This window comes from Engraulis encrasicolus, chromosome 10 (genome assembly GCF_034702125.1).
Source record: "Engraulis encrasicolus isolate BLACKSEA-1 chromosome 10, IST_EnEncr_1.0, whole genome shotgun sequence".
In the NCBI taxonomy this organism is placed as follows: domain Eukaryota; kingdom Metazoa; phylum Chordata; class Actinopteri; order Clupeiformes; family Engraulidae; genus Engraulis; species Engraulis encrasicolus.
The window spans coordinates 12,592,231-12,613,379 of record NC_085866.1 but is presented as its reverse complement, the minus strand read 5'-3'; the positions used below and the strand labels follow the sequence as shown (position 1 = coordinate 12,613,379).

Genomic DNA, 21,149 nt, shown 5'->3' with positions numbered 1-21,149 from the left:
GGTAGGGCACGCGTCTGCCATGCGGCCGACCCGGGTTCGATTCCCGGGTCATTTGCCGACCCCTCCCCGTCTCTCTCCCCATTCTCTTCCTGTTCACTCTCACACTGTCCTATCATCAATTAAGTCGTAAAAGACCAAAAACAAAAACCTAAAAAAAAAACGTTCATGGTGGGAAAAGTTTGTTTTTTTCCATGGAGGCAGAGTGACACTGGGGGGAGGAAGACAGACGCCACAGGATGAGAGGTAGTAGTTTGATTTGCACCCCTGATGTGCTCGAGAATCGAACGCCTTCACTCAGAGTGCCTCTGCTTTTTCCTTCCTTTTTTGGACTTACACTTCACCCAGTACAGATGAGCACCTGAGTAATATTGTTTGCACAGTCTCCTGAGCGCTTCAAACCCTTTAGTGTCTGCACTGTCACTGCAGTTCAAGTTGCAGTTGGACTACTCGTCGCATCTCCGTCAGAATAGGTCTCAAAATGGAAAGCATCGTCTGATAAACTCCCACGTCTTCACTGGAGTCCTTCTCTATCTGCAAACAACGTTGAAAAACACAATTTGCAGCATCATTAACAGTATCAGTGCAGCCTTTTTAATTATGAACAGATGATGAACGCGTAGGTAGTTTATATATGGGTTAGTTTGATTTGAGATCGTCATATTTGAAATGAAACACTACTTTGCAGAGGGTGCATGTCTACAGTAAGCTTCACAGACTGTATATTCTGTGTGTATTCATCCAAATGTATGGTGCGAGCGTCCGTACCTGAGTGAAAGCCTTGGTGATGCGCTCTAGAAAGGCATCGTCCACGGCCTCTGGGATGTCGAGGGCATGGGCAAAGCACTCCAGAACACACATCAGAGTCTCTTTAGGCGCCTGGAGTGGAGGAAGAGAAGGAATGGCTTTAAAGATCACTGGTAATGCACTCACATTCAACTAGGCTGAACTGTCCTGTATGTGTTACTCAGTGAGTGCATTACAATATGCAACCTTGCCTCCTCCACTTGTGCTTGTGGCCTCACCCCGCCTCCTGGCCCATCCTCCGTGGAGAAAACGATAAAGTTTCCCAGCTGTCAGCCTAGCCACAACAACTTTTGAGGGACTGTTTTTAATTCACCATCCCAATTGCACATGAGAAAAAGACTTAACAATTGAGTTTTTGCAAGATATTGAAATATAATGCTGTTGTCAGTGATGTCATCATGACACATTACTTCATGGTATGAGGAAACAAGCACAAGTGGAGGAGGCAAGGTCGCATATTGTAACCCACTCAGTATGTTCATTTGTAAGACTTTACTTTCATAAGTACTAAGCCTCAGCATAAGTACCTCAATTTACATTAGAAGATTTTAGGAATTACATTAGAAGATTTTAGGAATTGCATTGATGTCTATTCATTTTTATTTTTTTTAATTCACATTTAGAGTGGATATAAGTAGTCTACACACCCCTGTTAAAAAAATGCCAGATTGTCATGATGTAAAAAATGACAGCAAGACAAATAATTTCACAACGTTGTCCTGTCCACCTTTATTGTAAACGTTAACCAGTACAATGCAATTCAACTTGGCACTTGAACAGAGGTGTTTAGCCTATGTATATCCACCTATGCCTTTACTGTTCAACTTTAATGATATGTATAAACATTAAATATGTGTAAAGTGGTATGTACAAACAATAAATATGTGTAAAATGGTATGCACAAACAATAAATATGTGTAAAATGGTATGTACAAACAAATATGTGTAAAATAAACACATGCTCTGACCTTATCCAGGCTGTCGAGTGTGGATTTGGGCTCTGCGTCGCCTTGTCCCAGGGCCTGGACGTCCTGTACGGAGAGCACAGGCTCTTTGAGCTGCTCCAGCCAGGACCACATGAGAGCAGCCAGGATGAAGGGGTCTCTCTCCAGACACAGGTGCTCCCACACACCTGCACCGCGGTTCAGCTCCTCCTGCCAGAGGGCAGACAGCACAACAGCACAACACTCATGCTCAGGGCTGGATTAACATGGCCCTAGACTACAGGTTGCTGTGGGGCCCCCCGGAAGGCAAATTTAGCAACAAAATTACATAGGCAGTGTCATAATTGACTTACGTAGCAACAATAACTAGGGGGCGTGGCTTTTGCGAAAGGTGAATTACGAGCTAGGAATTAAGGATATATCTGCCAACTATGGACAAGATTTAAAGTTATACTTGATACAACATATGTTTTTTTTTCAATATCACAAGTCTGCAATTTTTTACTTCTGGCCAATCAGGGGCCCCCTGGCAGGTGGGGGCCCCTAGGCTTCAGCCATATGTAGCCGGTGCATTAGTCCAGTCCCACTCATGCTGGATCTCAAATGGTGCACTTGTGCACTTCAGTGTTTCATGTTTCATGTTTCAGTGCGTATGCTATGGCGTATTAACTATTCACTAAAACATTATAATGCCTGAAGTGCACAAGTGCACCACCTGAGACACAGCATCAGATTTTATGTACCGGTACCCTGGATGGAACGGAAGACTTATTGTTGACCAGGTGGCGAGAGACATACAAAACCCCAGCAAGCGCCATCAGACATGACAACATGACCCACACAGACATTTAGTCATAAATAGAGAAACAAATCAATCAGACAGACAGGGCCAAACCCCCTCTAAGGGGTCTAGTAATAACTAAACAGACCAAAGGTGCATGGTTACTGAATGTCTATTCTCACAGGGAAAATGACCTTTTAAAAATGACCTTTTACAAAAAAACCTCTTACATTTTAAGTGGGACGGAAATAAAAATGCCTGATAATTGCCAAGCAATAGAAAGTTCTGTCAAACAATATCTACGATCACTCTTCAATTCTCAGAAGAGGAGAAATGAGCAAGAATGGCATTAATTATATGCAGCTCTGCAGCTGAAAACGCAGTTATCGCTGTACTAAATGTATAACTAATAGGATCATTATTATAAATATAGTAATTACATTATTACCAAAAACAGATAGGATGATAATTTGGCTTTTTCAGTGCCAACGTGTGTAACTGTGTAATAAGTAGTCCTAAACACTATGGCTTTATGAGCCATAGTCCATCCAGCATAGACATGAACTGAATAGATGCAATGCGAAAAGTTTGGTAAGACATTGGCAAGAGCAGATATAAACATAGAAAAGTAGCTTGGAAGTGTTTGGTCCATCTAGAGCAGGGATCGGGAACCTCTGTCTCGAGGTCGTTTTGTCCGGCCCCCGATATGATTTTAATGTTATGCAGCGCTTCACATGAAATATGACATATTTTTTAAAGGAATATTAGAAATAACATTTGCAATACAATTAAGTTATATTCAGGGGTCCTAGAGAATGTGGGGACTGCTTTAAAGGCAGCTGCCTTGAATATAGGCCTAAAGTGCAGGGGGAAATCCTGGTTTGTGTTCATAATACGGCCCTCTGAGGATTTTCACGGCCCTCGGATGAATTTGAAGTGGCCCCTCAAATGAAAAATACATCATGTTTGCTATAAAATTATACCTCATGACGTACATGAACCATTAATGGCAACCACAAATAATAGAAAGTAAATAAAATGGTCAGTAAAGTAGCTCAACCTGATACACCCTCAATTTGTTTTTCTTAAAAAAAGAGACATAAACCACACCCCTTTACAATCACCTAATGGCATCTACAATAGAAAGCCTTTTGTAAAATAGCAGTGTCGTGTTTGGTATTCAAACCTAGCATCTAGAGAATATACATATATTTTATAGTTACACAAGGCAGGTGTCTTTCTGCATTAATGATGGGCCTAAAAGGCACCAGTGTTGACAGATTGGGGCGGTTTCCCGACCAATTGGGCTGCTTTGGATCGCCATCTGCGGGTAAAAAAGGCATTTTCAGGAAAAAAGGCCACATTTTTGGCCATAGAAATCAATAGAATTGGGCGAGAGTTTGTGCTTCCAGGCGGGTTTTGAGCATTTTTGGGGCTGTAAATCATCACCCTCATCTGGCAACCCTAAAAGGCACAGGGGCCACCGATCCCAAGTGTCCAGGACAAACTGAACCCTCACCCACACACACCTCCTTACACTGTCCAATGTACTACATTAGTTAGTGTTGTGTATGTATCAGGAGAAAGGATGCTAGGGTTGTACAGGGTCACTTATTTGTGCGAAATAAGAACGCTAATTACAGTACTAAGTATTACATTAAACCATCACCTTGTCTAGGCAAAGTATTCAGTTACTACTACAGAGTCAATTTCCCCTGCTAGCTAAATTGCATGTTATTTCACAGTGGTATTTGCACCTGCCACTTACTGTATGCAATGCATGCAGTTTAACAGTGGCCATCTGTAGCCAAATAAAAAAGTAAAAAATTGCAACCTTGAGTGCCTCAGCATCTGTCTTCCTGGACCAAGTTTGAGAGCCTCTACACTGATGAGCACCAAGGGAAAAAGGTGAAGACCCAGAAGCACTCCAATTACCTGCTTGTGCTAAAGGTTCTCCACTTCTCTACATCACTCTACATCAGTGGTTTTCAACCTGTTTTTAACAAACGGCCCCTAGGCCTTATCATAAGCCTCCCAATGCCCCCCTTGACTAGGGGTGGGCGATATGACGATATTATATCGTGAATCGCGATATTGAGTAAAATATCGTCTCGAATCTGCCAAAGTGGAGAAATCGTATAGATCGTCTTGCAGTGAAGATGTTTATTATCAGTATCAGAGTGACGTTTTCTCACTTGTGTTGTTGTCTTCACTTCATTCTTTACATTATTGTATTCCACTTGTACACTTTATGAGAGTATCATCAGTGTGTTAACATTTTATTGACTGCAAATTACAAATTGCAAGTATATGAAAGTTGTTTTTTGTTGTTTTTATTTTTTGGATGGAAGATCGTGATAAAAAATCGATATCGTGATTTCATGTTAAAAAATCGTGATACAACATTTTTGCCATATCGCCCACCCCTACCCTTGACCTCATCCCATGCCTACCAACATCCCCCTTAGTATTAAAAAATAAAGTGGAATAAGCACTGCTCCCTTTCAGCTACTGTATATTTTTCTCAACGCCCCCCTAGGGCTCCCCAACGCCCCCTCTACTCTACATGCAGCACTGCAGTACTTCTTGTTGTTACAAGGTCCTTGTGATCCTCTTGGCCGTCCCTCTAGGGGGACAAGGCCAGTACCTTACCTTAGACCTGCCATTTTTGCTCCAATACAACAGTACAACAAAGATCTTTCAACATCCAATCCTGAACTTCCACCTCCATATCCACCTCTGAATGCATGTGCCACTCAGTGTTGCCTGATGTACGATTATTATCGTATTTGTACCATAATTTTGTCAATTTCGTCCTCTGCATCATTCGGTTCATTTAGATGCTTTGAAGCAACAATTTGTGTCTTGTACGATAATTTCCTCCCAAAAAGCCCCAAAAACGATAATTTTGAGGTTTTGGTACGATAATTCCGCATTTTCCACCTGGCAACACTAGGTGTCACTGCTGTGCAGTGCTTGTTGTACGGTACCTGCCAAGCTGTGACGCGGTCCTTGTGGTCATCCTGTCCGTCTCTCTCCAGGTCCAGAGCCAGGGCCTGAGCCAGCAGCAGGTGCTTGGACTCCAGTGTCAGCTCAGACTGGAGGGTGATGAAGGGCACCTCGGAGTACTCGGACTCGGCCGTGCTCACCTCCCCTCCCCCGCCACCACTCCCTAGTCTGAGTCCGGAGCCCATCATCCCTGACTCGCTGCGAAGCATCTCCTCTGATCTTTGCGACGTCCTCCACCCGGACAAGTTCCATACGCTAGACATGCCGTTCCTGGTGTCTATGGCAGACTTGCTGCGTTGCAGGCCGTTCTCTTGCCTTCTTCTCATCAGGGGCGATCCTTCTCTTTTGTCCATCTCTGTCTTGATGTCCCACACGGAGCCCTGGGATCCCGTGGGGCTCGCCTGCGTGGGCGTGGGGCTGCCTGGAAGAGTGACGGAAACAGACTCCGTCCGGCGTTTGTCGTGCATCAGAGACGGACAGTTCAGGCCAGCGACAACGGTCAGAGGGTTGTCCACGAGATCCAGCTTGCTGCCCAGTCTCTGCAGGTCCGTGTCGCTGAAGCTGAGGCTCTTGCGGGAGTAGTGCAGGGGGTTCTTCTCGCTCTCGCCCCACGGCAGCCCCGGCAGCCTGGGCGGCAGGCCGCTCTGCCCCTTGCTCTGCTCCCAGCGCCGGCTCATCATGCGGAAGGAGTGGATGGCGTCCACCATGGCGTCCTCCATCTCCTCCGTCATCTCCGGCACGTCCAGGATCTCCTCGGCGATGATCTCCCGGTTGTCGGCGATGTCCGGCAGCAGCTTGCACACCATGTGCACGAGCTTGGGCAGGTGCCGCAGCTGCCGCATCTCGTAGCCGTGCAGCATGTTCTTCTGCCGCACCAGGTACTGGGCCAGGGTGAAGGGCCGCACGTGCGGCGCGGCGCAGGAGAAGACGCTCCGCACCGGCTCCAGGAACTGGGCGAACTGTCTGACGCACTGCAGCTGGCCGCGGGTCTGGATGGAGTTGGGCCGCTTGTCCCGCACCCACTGGATGGACTGGTCTGCAGACATCCTGGTGGAGTAGACGAGGAAACAGGCCAGCAGCACCCCTGCAACACAGCACAGCACACGTATGCAATATACACAGAACAGTAGGGTGGGAGGTGCTCTAGAGCAGTGGTTCTCAACTGGAACAGTCTTGGGACCAGGGCTTGACATTAACTTTTTCGCTTGCCGGCCACTGTGGCTACTGGTTTTCCCGAGTCACTAGCCATCCAGCTATTCTACTAGCCACAAATGTATTTTTTTTTGTTTTTTTAATCATGACGCTGTACATCTAACCTCAGATGAGGTGTTTAAAGCAAGAAGATACACAATCAGGTGATACACAAGGGGCAAAGTGCAGAATATACAATATTCTGATATGTCGTGTCATACCATAGAATAAGCCAAATTGGCTAGTGTAACGCCGCATTATGTAATAACGGTGCAATATGTAATAATGTAACAAATTATTACATAATGTGGTGACAATCGCCGCATTGTGTAATAATTTACGCATTTCGTAATACATTTCTTGAACGCATTTCGTAATAACTTTTTTCTCATCTTGTAATTAATTATTACAAAATGCGAAATTTATTACGGAATGCGGCCGCAACTTTTTTTTTTTGATGGAAATGTAATAAGCTGGTGCATTATGTAATAATCTATATGGATATGTTTTTTTCTGCACTTGGATTCAGTAGGCGCAGTACACACACATAGTCTCAGTGACATGGTAGCCTATAGTCACTGCCGTCTCTCTCTCTCATTCTTCTCAGTTCTCAAACTGCTCGAGAGTCGCGAATGATGCGGTTAAAACCGTTAAGAAATAATTTCACAACTTGTTGCGTGCAACGAGTCCAACGAATGTCTCGCACTTTCTGCTACATTACACCAATTTACAGCGACATTAAATAGGCCAGGTCTAAACACTTCACGAGGTGGTGAAAACTGAATTAAATATCTAAATTAAATGTCTTGGATAGCCTATATAGACCTAGGCCTAACTAGATTTGTTGCAATACAGATTCATTTTCTAGAGCCAGAAGTGTTCCGCTGGACTGACGAAACCGAACACGATCAAGTTTGCAACTTCTTTCCCTCGTGCGCTGTCCGTCAGCACCACCTGTCATTAGACGTCCGATTAGCTTTCAATACGTGCTGAGGGAAAAACTCTCGCCATTAGGCCTATGTGCTGTTGCACTGTTGTGAGGGATATCACCAAATAATTTAGATAAAAGTCAGAACATTATTTTGGCAATGAAAGGCACACAGGTGGCTGGAAGCTCAAGCAGTCTTCAGTCTGTTCATTTAAGTTTTTGGGTGCTCTTGGATATCGGGGATCAGTTCATGTAGAGAGAAGAGTTCATCCAGGCACTCCAAAATAAGGTGCCCAAACGATAAGTTACATTTAAAAGCCTTTAATGGTACTAGGCTGGGGTTACATTAAAAAGCCGACATGTTTCGACCTCACCAGGTCTTCATCATTGAAAAGAAAGGCCTCCCTTAAATAGTGACATCACCACATGTGACCCATTACGCACTACACACATTTGCGCACACCATAGAAAACAAAGATTAAAAAATAGCCTGGGGTAATAAGTGATGCCACAGAAAAAATGACCAGAAGTACAAATAAAAATCACAGAAAACAAGTAAAATCAATATCCTCATTTAGACCAGGATAGCGCATTGCATCCAGTTGGTGTATCCAAAAAGTCTGCCTCTGATTAGGCCTAAGTCTTTTTAGCCTGTCCCCACCCCTCGGAAGAGGTTTGATATGCTCGACACCCTGTATGCGCAGCAGAGAATCATTTTTACCATGGTATTCATATGTTTCGCCATGGGATAGTCAAAATTGCCCACTCTGATACCATATTTATGTTCTGCTAGCCTATCTCGCATGCGCCTTTTTGTGCGCCCGATATAAAAGAACCCTTCAGCGCAAGGACAAGTTAGGCGGTAAAATGACAAATGTAGAATTGCAATTAATGAAATCTCTCTGTCCATATTCATTCGTGGTTTTAGTATCCACAAAAGATTTGGCTTGTGTAACATTTGGACAGTGGGGGCAGTTCATACATCTATGAACTGTGGTAACAAAAAAAGGACGGGACTGCTGCTGGCGATGAATGTTTTGTTTTGGGCAATAACGTGTTGCGTTGTAGGGAGCGCGCTTCACTGCATGCGTTTTGGATGGCTTCCTTGGAATATTCATTAACTAATATTCACTTTCTGGATTTGACGATATACAAAGACGCGGAGGGACAGCTGCACACCACCTTATTCAGAAAGGCGACCTCTCGGAACACCATTCTGAGAGCGGATTCATTCCATCCCCCGCATCTCATTAGAAATATTCCACACGGCCAATTCCAGAGATTAGGCTTATCTGTGATTTCGAAAATGATTTTCACGAGCAGGCCGAGCTGATGGAGAAAAGATTCAGTGATAGAGCCTATCACCCTGAAGCCATCCAAAACGCATACAGTGAAGCGCGCTCCCTTCAACGCAACACGTTATTGACCAAAAAGAAACATCATCGCCACCACAGTCCCGTCCTTTTTTTGTTACGACATATAGTACACAAGCGGACGCGGATCAGGCAAATTATTAAGAACAATTGGTCCATTATTGAAAGTGATGCGCAACTACGTGAGGTGTTCCCAGAACCACCCATGGTGTCTTTAAAGAGTGCACCCAGCCTAGGAGATAAATTAATGCACTCTCACCTACAGGTGAAAAAGAGAGAAACCTGGCTGCGTAAACCCATTGGCACCTATAGATGTATGAACTGCCCTCACTGCCCAAATGTTACACAAGCAAAATCTTTTGTGGATACTAAAACCACGAGAGAATACGGACAGAGAGATTTCATTAATTGCAATTCTACATTTGTCATATACCGCCTAACTTGTCCTTGCGCTGAAGGGTTCTTTTATATCGGACGCACAAAAAGGCGCATGCGAGATAGGCTAGCAGAACATAAATACCTGTATGCTATCAGAGTGGGCAATTTTGACTATCCCATGGCGAAACATTTCAATGAATATACCATGGTAAAAATGATTCTCTGCTGCGCATACAGGGCGTCGAGCATATCAAACCTCTTCCGAGGGGTGGGGACAGGCTAAAAAGACTTAATCAGAAGCAGACTTTTTGGATACACCAACTGGATGCCATGCGCTATGGTCTAAATGAGGATATTGATTTTACTTGTTTTTTGTGATGCTTATTTGTACTTCTGGTCATTTTTTTCTGTGGCATCACTTATTACCCCAGGCTATTTTTTAATCTTTGTTTTCTCTGGTGTGCGCAAATGTGTTTAGTGCGTAATGGGTCACATGTGGTGATGTCACTATTTAAGGGAGGCCTTTCTTTTCAATGGTGAACGTAGCCCTGATGAAGACCTGGTGAGGTCGAAACATGTCGGCTTTTTAATGTAACCCCCCAGCCCAGTACCATTAAAGGCTTTTTAATGTAACTTCCCGTTTGGACACCTTATTTTGGAGTGCCTGGATGAACTCTTCTCTCTACATGAACTGATCCCCGATATCCAAGAGCACCCAAAAACTTAAATGAACAGACTGAACAGATTGCCAAAATAATGTTCTGACTTTTATCTAAATTATTTGGTGATATCCCTCACAACAGTGCAACAGCACATGGGCCTAATGGCGAGAGTTTTTCCCTCAGCACGTAATGAAAGCTAATCGGACGTCTGATGACAGGTGTTCCTGACGGACAGCGCATGAGGGAAAGAAGTTGCAAACTTGATCGTGTTCGGTTTCGTCAGTCCAACGGAACACTTCTGGCTATAGAAAATGAATCTGTATTGCAACAAATCTAGTTAGGCCTATAGGTCTATATAGGCTATCCAAGATATTTAATTTAGACAGAATCCTTTCAAGCCGTGCAGCATCAACGTGGTCATATAGCCTACTGTCTGCACTTGTTCCGTTGCCTGCCTCATAGCAGAGAAGGAATGGCTTGCTGTTGTTGAGGATTTGTAACGTGGATTACCGAAACTGAAGACTTGATTTCTTTTATTGATACCTTTTTGTTTGGTATAATTACGGACAATGCAAATAACTGATTTTTGTGACGTTCGGACATTTTTGGAAGGAATATAATCGAATTAGTCCCGCCGCTTGGGTTATTGTTTTTCGCGTGCATGTGGATGAGCATAGGCTATTGAATTTGATTGCAGCCTAATAGGCCTACTGAACAGTGGACTGAAATTGAAAATAGGACAAAGAGTGGCATTTTTCTTGGGTGCTATGACTTCTTGCTTTGCAAGAAGACAGTCTCCTCACTCCACGGGCAAAAAGCACCATGGTCAGACCCTTGCGCGCATGTAGGCAGACATGAAAGACTCACTACTCCACGGGCAAATATCGGGAAAAATTAAGCACCACCAGCATGGACAGCTCCCCACGAGTCACTTATAATGGGGATTTGATTCATGTTGTTTGGGGGAAAATATTAAAATAGCCTTTGTAATGTTAAGAATATTTCCAAAGAGCCAAGATGGGGCTTAAGATCAATATGTGCCAGGTTTGTCTCCGTGCGTACACACACACACACACACACACACACACACACACACACACACACTCTCTCTCTCTCTCTCTCTCTCTCTCTCTCTCTCTCTCTCTCTCTCTCTCGCCACAGACCCACGCAAGTGCAAGACAAGTTTTCACCTCCTCGTGAAGTGTTTAGACCTGGCCTATTTAATGTCGCTGTAAATTGGTGTAATGTAGCAGAAAGTGCGAGACATTCGTTGGACTCGTTGCACGCAACAAGTTGTGAAATTATTTCTTAACGGTTTTAACCGCATCATTCGCGACTCTCGAGCAGTTTGAGAACTGAGAAGAATGAGAGAGAGAGAGGGCAGTGACTATACCATGTCACTGAGACTATGTATGTGTGCTGCGCCTACTGAATCCAAGTGCAGAAAAAACATATCCATATAGATTATTACATAATGCACCATGTTATTACATTTCCATCAAAAAAAAAAGTTGCGGCCGCATTCCGTAATAAATTTCGCATTTTGTAATAATTAATTACAAGATGAGAAAAAAGTTATTACGAAATGCGTTCAAGAAATGTATTACGAAATGCGTAAATTATTACACAATGCGGCGATTGTCACCACATTATGTAATAATTTGTTACATTATTACATATTGCACCGTTATTACATAATGCGGCGTTACAGCTAGTGACACTGAAATTGTTACCAGCCACAGCCAAGTTTTACCAGCATTTGGCCGGTTGGCAGGTGCCAGTGTCAAGCCCTGCTTGGGACCCACCATTTTCCACTCTCATTCGGTCAATTTTTTAGCAACACTCGCATGACTGGTTGCACGCTACTATCTCGCAAAAAACATTCTGATTTAATCTATGACGACAGATGACACAAGTTCAATCGCCTATCAAAATAAAAGTGGTAAATTGTTGCAGGAAAAGTTGGATTTAAAAAAAAAAATGTTTTAATGAATCAATGAATTACGATTTTTTTTACACCACGGCTCCGCAACCCACCCATGACCCCTCCACGACCCACTTTTGGGTCGCGACCCACCAGTTGAGAAACACTGCTCTAGAGGAGGACAGAGCCAGACAAAAGGAGCACCCCTGCAACAAGCACAGCACACATACAGTGTACGCAATATACACACTACGTTAAGGGTTGGTGTAACGGAGGCTAACTAGCACAGAGTTGGCGTGGAACGTTGGTAAACCTCCCTCCGATAGCCTCATACAGTCTCGTGCCGTTGGGCCGAGAGACTAGTCTCTTGGCCCAGCGGTATCGTACTGTGTCTTCCATTGCCGAACCGTTGTAGTTGACGAGGTCGCACGTTCGATCCCCGAGGGGGGTGAACAGGTGCAAGATGACCTCCGTCACAGTGGTGCCGTATGACCCGGGATGGGAGTGAGGTTTAAGGGGGAGAGTGTAACGGAGGCTAACTAGCACAGAGTTGGCGTGGAACGTTGGTAAACCTCCCTCCGATAGCCTCATACAGTCTCGTGCCGTTGGGCCGAGAGACTAGTCTCTTGGCCCAGCGGTATCGTACTGTGTCTTCCATTGCCGAACCGTTGTAGTTGACGAGGTCGCACGTTCGATCCCCGAGGGGGGTGAACAGGTGCAAGATGACCTCCGTCACAGTGGCATCATACAGCTCGCAGGAGCTCTAGAGCTCTAGGTTTACAAAGTGGGGGCCAGGGACCCCTGGGGGATGCTAGGGTGAAGTATTTACGACTCCCCCCCCCCAATAATTAAATAAATTGAACAATTAAAGTACACTAAATGTAACCAAAAAGGTAAACAATATACCCATTAGTTGAATATTACATGAATAATAATCTATTTTAACATCACAGAACATTACTACGTAGTAGTTCTTGAATTGGTAGGAATGCACCAACTCCATTGAGTTGTGAAAGTGGGAGCACAAAATAAATAGTGTGGCACGGCCCATGTCAGGGGGGCCTTGGCTGTAATTCATCGGTATATGGGGGGCCTTGCCATGGTTTACTTTGGGAACCCCTGCTCTAGAGTAGAACAGAGCCAGACAAAAGGAGCGGCTAGAGCACGTTGCAGCTTAAATTTGCAGTTTTCTAGAAACTAGAAAACTGCTTGATAGAACATTTGACTACATTACACCCTAATTTTTAAAAAATTTTTTTACAAAAAGTCTTTCTGCGGAGTTACAAACTGGGCTGTCAAAATTCACCCTATCCCGTAATGGTGCACATGATCTTTAAAAACAATCCGGATCGTGATCCGGAACACCACCAAAGTTTAATCACTTGTTCCCTTTGTCATTTCCAACAACTCCCCAAATTTTCATCCAAATCCGTGCATAACTTTTTGAGTTATCCTGAAGACAGACAAACAAACAGACAAACCAACGTGACTGAAAACATTACCTCCTTGGCGGAGGTAGGCTAGAGATAGCGTTTAAGCTGCAGTGTGCTCTAGCTCCTCCTTTTAGAGCAGACTAGAGTACTTTTATTAATCCCAAGGGAAATGTAGGTGTCTGACAGCTTACATAGGTACATACGTAGATAAAAGACATAAACAATGACCTAATGCACATTATTGCACATTGCAGTAAACATATAGCAAAATTTGAGTACAGCAAAAAGCCTTTCATCAGTTAACATACACACACCCATGCTCTCTCTCACACACAAACAAACACATATACACGTCCACACAAACACAAACTGATACCTACTACACATTATAGCACACTGCAGTAAACATATATTTAGTACACACACACACACACACACACACACACACACACACACACACACACACACACACACACACACACACACACACACACACACACACACACACACACACACACACACACACACAGTCTCAGTGCAGTTCAAAAGTCCAAGGTATTACAGAGCGCCTATCCCAGGGTAAGAGGAGTTAGGGGTTAAGTGACTTTTATGGGTCTGTTCTGTTGTTAGACAACATACACACTAGTGTCTAACAGAGAAGTAATTTCACATGTGTGTGCAGGTACCATAACAGGCGCCATTTATCGTTAATCTTGCAGGTAACTTTCTTACTACCTTCGCCAAGGAGGTTTTGTTTTCGGTCGAGTTGGATTGTCTGTCTGTTTGTTTGTTTGTTTCTTTGTCTGTCTGTCAGCAAAAACTCAAAAAGTTATGAACGGATTTGGAGGAAACTTGTGGAGTTTTGATGGAGATCCGGATCACGGTCTGGAACCAGGACTTTTAAAACGATTCTTCACCATTGCGGGATAGGGTGAATTTTGACATTCGAGTTTCAAACTCCACACAAATTAGACAGAAAGACCTTTAAAAAAGAAAGTGTAACATAGAACATTTGACTATCAAAGAGCTTCCGTGGCGGAGGATGTCTGCACTCTCTGAGATCATTTCTAGTTACACATAAATTTGCCTCACGCCTCATTAAAAGATTCAGACAAAGAATGCAGCATTTATCCCACATGAAATACAGACAGACAATTCTTGGCAGCTACTAAAAGGCCACAGTAAGGTGCTACAGGTAGTTCCAGGTTGTGATTACCAGATTAGAAAGTGCAGCCAGGTAAAGTTGACTATGTCTTGGTAGGTACTGAAAAAAATCTAAGTCTAGAACACGCCTACCTGTCCTCCCTAACCCGGCGTGGCAGTGAACAGCCACTTTGCCTTCCTGCACCGCAAACGACATCACCTTCATGATGTCCAGCATACCAGCCAGGGAGCCCACGCCGTAGTCGTTCCAGCCGTAGTTGTAAAAGAATACTGAAAATGACAAAAAAAGAAGAATTTTATAAGAGAAGAGTCATCTAAAATATGATACAGAGAAACACATTATGTTTCAGCCAGCAACCATCTGCATTCGAACCTGATACCTTTAGTCCAATCTAGCCTATGACTGTCGAGAGACAAGGTCTTGCCCTCTCCACAATTATTTTCAATACACTCCACTTCACTACCCTATTCTAAAACTGCACAACTGCACTCCATACAGCAAAAGTAAAGAGAGTGTTTTTTGTCACGTACTGCCTGCCTCCATGAAGGCCTCTGGACAGTAGCTGAAGCCGCTCAGAGGCTCCAGGGGGTTTCCGCAGTTGGCATGCTCACCAGGCTTCTGCAGGTTAATTACCGTCCTGATGTTGCACCTGAAAATGCATCGACATAGGACAATAAAAAAAGTGTTTTTTCATGGCACTGAAAGGATGGATTATTGGCATGATATATACACCAAACAATGTGCAACACCCAATGACACAAGTCCTACTCTCGACTCTACTAATTATTATCTATTAATTATTATTAATTATAATTAATTATTACAATATATTAATTATTCACCAAGGACAACTTCTTGACAGATACTATATTCAACACTAGACTATAACATCCCTACACAGTGAACTTATGAACATACAGTACATGTTAATAGAGTCATGTTAAGTTGCTATACTTTCAGTCCAGCTACTGCATTACTGTATATTGTCCCTGGACTTACAATTTGCATGGTTACTTTCTTGTTCCAAAGAAAGTAAAATAAATACAACAGATGAGGTCACACCTTGCCTAAAGTCTTTTTTATTTTGGCCCTACCGTGGCGTAGATGGTAGGGCACTCGTTTGCTATGCGGCCGACCCGGGATCGACTCCCGGCCCGGGTCCTTTGCCGACCCTTCCCCATCTCTCTCTGCCCACTCGCTTCCTGTCACTACCTTCACTATCCTGTCAAATAAAGGCAATAAAAAGTTTTTTTTTTAATTTATTGCCTATTGCAGTGTTTCCCAACCAGGGGTACGTGTACCACTAGGGGTACGCGAGCACACTGCAGGGGGTACTTGGAAAAATGAAAAAACATATGGAGCATAGTCACATTGGGATATAGAACATGAGTGTGGGGGTACTCGTGGTATGACAAAAAGGCTTGGGGGTACGGAAGACAAAGAAGGTTGGGAAACACTGGCCTATTGTACAGACACATTTCGACATGTCCCTTCTTCAGTGTGCAAACCATGTTCAAAGAAAGTCAGGCAATAAGACTGACACTGAATGAAAAGCAAGGCATACAAAAAATCTTACTGATGTCAAGTTTTCATGGCCACTATGTTACCGGTATGTAGCATGAGGTCACCATTGCAGACCTTAAGTCACACATTCCATGAAACACATTCAGTTGTACAATACAGTGTGATTCTGGTTCAAAATACCCATTATCACAGCATGTGTGGTATGCATTTCCATATATTGTATTGGAGGTACCTGCGAAACTGGTCAATGACTTTAAACTTCTCAATCACTTCTGTTGAAGGCCTCGCCATTGCCAGCAGTTTTTCCGTGACCCTGAAAGAAATATGAAAGATAACGCAGAACTATTTAAATTGGACCTAGTTTAGTTAAAACACAACATGATGTTTCCCCCCCCAAACCGTTCAATTGAAGGACACAATCAAGAAAATTACATCTCTCTGTTGTCTTATCTTCTGTCCACAAAGATCTACTACTAAGGTACAAATCTAGGTGTAAAAAGGCCTTTGTGTGTGTCACGTAGAAAAGAGCGAAATCCTCCGCGCTCCTGCACTTCACAATCTGGTGCGTCACGGGAAGACTAACGTTTCGACATTCTCACGTCTTCTTGACTCTGAAGAAGACGTCAGAACGTCGAAACGTTAGTCTTGGCACTTGCCCAATAAAACAAGTAAACTTCCACATCTGAAGATGCTCCAGTGACTCCTTTCTTTCCCTGCCTGTGTGTGTATCAGAGCAAATCTGCAGCAAACTCAAATCAGATTTCCGCATACCATGATGAGTAAATTCCCTTGATGGCCTGTTGGTCGTCGGTCCAGCGAGTGGGGTCCTCATACTTGCAAGCCTTGCCTCCACAGCCGATGGAGCACTGCAGGTGGCTGGGGACGACACTCCGGAGAGTCTCCCCCACTATCGAGTACTTGGCTGTGGGTCGCCGTCCTAGATAGTAGCCTGCACACACAATTCGAGCGAGGAAGGAGAAGAAGGAGAAGGAGAAGAAGGAGAAGGAAAAGAAGGAGAAGGAAAAGAAGGAGGAGGAGGAGGAGGAGAAGAAGAAGAAGAAGAAGAAGAAGAAGAAGAAGAAGAAGAAGAAGAAGAAGAAGAAGAAGGAGAAGAAGAAGAAGAAGAAGAAAAAGAAGAAGGAGAAGAAGAAGTTTTCCTGGTTATTAACTTTGCTACCACTTCACTCCTCTGCTTATGCACCCAGAGCATGTTAAAGAGGATGTACTGGTGGTATGGATGGTACTGCATATGCATAAGACCCTCTGTGCACTTGACCACCTGACTGACCCCAGCCACAAAAGTACCAGCCCGGGAATACATGGCCCTTTCTGACCTTTCAGGAAAAGAGCAACACTCAGTTGATGGTAATATTTTATTATTATATTTTCTGTGCTTGGTGTCTATTTCAGTCATACAGATCTAGCTGAAAGCACCACCTGAGTAGTCCCAGAGTTGTGCGTCAAAGCGTAAGTGGGTGAGCTTAAGTGCTCTGAGACAACACTGTGCTTGTCTGGATACTATTGTAGTCAGATTAGACTACTGATAAAGTAGCACAACGCTTTCAGCATCATAATGAATGATGTTTATGTATAACAACTCAATTACGGTTTGTTGAAAGAAATATTTGACAATAAAACAGAATAAGAAATAAAATACAATAAATGACCTTGGCTACAACAAAAGGATAAAGCTTTTGTTGCTATCAATGCCTATCACAATAGAAATATCATACCAGGTTCCATGTCTGTAGGATAAAATACTTCCTTATGCACAAGCGATCCTTCAGACAGAGATTGACATCCACCTCCATTGCCAGACCTTGTAGATAAATAGAGAACAGAATAGACGTCATGGGAATACTTTTATTTAGGACAGAGAGGTTGCAGCGCTCTTCAATAAAGACTCACAATGTGTACCTGTCCATCAGTGCAAAGCTCTAATATTCATTGAAAATACTTCTCAGAGTTTTCAGCAACGAATTACGACATGTTCATTGCACCTTTGGTAACAAAAGACTTAAAACAGGGGACAGGGATCTTAACACTTTAAAGATGACTATGCTTAGTTATAATGAGTTAGCTGTCTGACAATGCTTACGGCTTTTGAGTTTATCAGCAAACTGCTAATGAACTTGCAAAGGCTGATTCAGCTGGGAGAACGTCCATCAACACTGCAATGACTCATTTAACCATCCATCAACTAGGACAGATGATTCATTAATGTCATAAATGTTATATTGCCGTATCAAGATGTATTTGCCTCTCCTTGGACCCTAGGGATTTAACTGGCCTTTTAGGGTTGGAGCAAGTCAAGTAAATATTTCAGGCCTTGTCAGTTTAGGTACCTGTAGATATGTAATAGCATTATTTCAAAATCAATTCTGTAGGCCGCTGACAGCTTGTAGCACTCAGAACAGGGGATGATATCCCTTCTCTTTCAAACAGATCTTGCTGATGTGCTCTGTATCACTACTAATTGATTAATTGTTCTAATTCTACTAATTGATTAATTGTTTGCTCAACAGGGAGCAGTAAAAACTGCACGGTAAATCACATGACCAACGATAAAAGCATGGGTGTGTTGTTCTCTGAGTCATCTTGAGACTGAAGTCACAGTCCCCGAGTTTGGCAAATAGTTTTGAGGTGATTGTGATAGTGGGGCGACAGATTTGAGGCCCAGGGCCAGATTATCCAAAAGTGGGCAGGGGCACCAACCATTTCCAGCCAGTTAGGGGGCACTGCATGCAATGTATTCACTGTGTTATGTGTTCACGATTACCATAACAACATTTCAAACTATGTCCATCACTTGAATAGCTATAGAGGGAGGAGTAGAGGCTGCCTTTGTATTATTTTATGTTTGTATTATTTATAATGTATTCATTATTTTTAACCAATAAAATAATTTGATTTGTTTCTGTTCATGAACACTTCAAAGACATCCACTGGACGGCACTTGATACAGTATATTGAAGAAGCGAGGAGATCTGATCATTAAAAGCAAAGGTTACACAGATTTGGAGATCATCCACATTGCTATGACATGACATCATATTGTTCCTTATTATGAGGAGTATGGACAGGCTGTGTGAGTAAGGGCTCTCCCCCAGTCCTTCTTCTGTAGAAATCCACTTAAGCATTCAACAGTTCTTATAGAAAGTTACTATTTAAAGTGCCTAACAGTATTTGTGAGCATCATAGCAAGAACGCAAAATTTGCTATGATCACACTCCAGAGAACCAACAATCCGAATGGTAATTCCATCCGCATCTTACCTGTGACCTTAGGGCAAGTCTGGCCATCTGACGCCCCAGTCATCAAAGCAGCCTAGACTGAGAGGATGGCTGCTCCAGGTCCCTTTGTTCCCTGTGAGGATCATCCAGTCTCCATAGCCTTGACAGGACTAATGACACCTAATCCACCACAGAGATCAGAATCTTGCACTTGACATTACATTATTCCAGCTTTGAAGAAGAAGGAAAAAAGTTCATTTGTAAAACCCTGATGAGTGTCTCTTTTTGAGGTTTATAGGAATATGTGAGTAGATGTGAAATCCAAACGTTGAGCTGAGCCCTGATAGGGCTCTGCACCACCACCGGCAAGCTGAGGATGAAAAGTCAGGTGATGCAAGCCGCATGGTTGGCCAGCAGCGTCCAATGACCATCCCCCTTTTCAGAAATCACACCTGTGGATTGGGCGAGACAAATTAGCTAGCTATTTCTAACTGCTCCCGGATTAGGCCTCAGATCCACTTAAGAGAGATGTACTTTTAAAACCACATCAGGAGAAAGTTCATTCACAGACTACAACATGAATCATCAAGGAAAAATGAATAACATAAATGGCACAAAAATGTACAAAATTACCAATTTAGCTCTATAGAAATATATAACAACAATTATTACACTTAATTCTATGGTGTACAGTATAAAACTGAGGTGTACAGTAGAAAAGTGCAGGACTGATTACTGGGCTGTTGTTGTGGTAACAAATTTATGATGAACATTTTAGTTGCTGTGAACTAGTTGATCTATTTCAGTTGTTGCTATAATGGATGCTAGGCAGATCAATGACTGTAGATCAATGGTTTCATAATTGAGGACAGTCTACTACTACAATTTCATATATTGAAGAGTTGGTTAAATTAAAATGTCGGAAGGATAGAGCTTTTGCTTTGAAAAGGGTATAATTGACTGAACTGTCTGAAGATAGTAGTTGATTAGTAGTTGTTCACCAAATAAACTACCAGCAAAGATACCAGTGTGCGGTGATTCATCTTTCATTTACTTGGATTACTCTTACTGCACATCACCAGCACCTGGACAAGTGGTTGTGCACAGGGACGTTACTTTGAATAGTAGTTGATTAATTTAGATAATCTATTGAGAAGTAAATGGTGGTCCTTCGTGCTTTTTTTTAACTTTTATGATGACAAAATGACAAAAATGGCACGACCCCAGACCACCATTCAAAGTATTAAAGATGTTTCTCCATTGACTAGTAAGACGTTGTAGGAGAACTCTACAGTGCTAGATTGCATTTTTGTGATCTGTGATGCCAGACAAACACTACATGATATGGATAACTTTTCTGTACTGTATCCACTGCACTGTATTTCTGTACTGTATTTGAATTGAATTTATACGAGTGCACCCAAAGAAACCGCCCAGCAGTGCACCTGATAACAGTGATTGAGTCCATTGATCACACGTACACTGATCTGATTAATGTCACTGGAATGCTTTTGGACTGCCCCGTGCCAAAAAAATTAAGTTAGGTATGCCCCTTAAAGCAATAACCTTCCAAGTGACAAGTTATCGTTAACAGAAACCATGCATGGGTTTTCCTCAGTGAATGGTTCTCACATGCAGTTCATCATCAACATTGCTCTCTGACACAGGCATGGAGTGGTTAGCTAGCGCAAGTGATTATTAGCTGCACAAATCTCATTACTCCACCAACATCTTAGGCAAGTGGGGAGGAGCAAGTGCACATAAGGGCACGCTGTCTGCCGCAGCCTCACCGAGATCACA

The 21,149-nt window shown here is 43.1% G+C and overlaps 1 protein-coding gene across 1 annotated transcript; it reads right to left on the bottom strand.

Annotated features, from left to right (window-relative positions):
* Window positions 1-107: 107 nt before the first annotated feature.
* Window positions 108-19,434, bottom strand: ptpdc1b (protein tyrosine phosphatase domain containing 1b). Its single transcript, XM_063207819.1, has 9 exons — window positions 19,392-19,434; window positions 16,888-17,065; window positions 16,349-16,429; window positions 15,123-15,241; window positions 14,724-14,861; window positions 5,520-6,622; window positions 1,773-1,958; window positions 766-876; window positions 108-531 (listed from the first exon to the last, which is right to left on the bottom strand). The coding sequence occupies exons 1-9, from the start codon at window positions 19,432-19,434 to the stop codon at window positions 418-420; spliced, it is 2,073 nt and encodes a 690-aa protein (XP_063063889.1). The 3' UTR covers window positions 108-417.
* Between the last annotated feature and the right edge of the window lie 1,715 nt (window positions 19,435-21,149).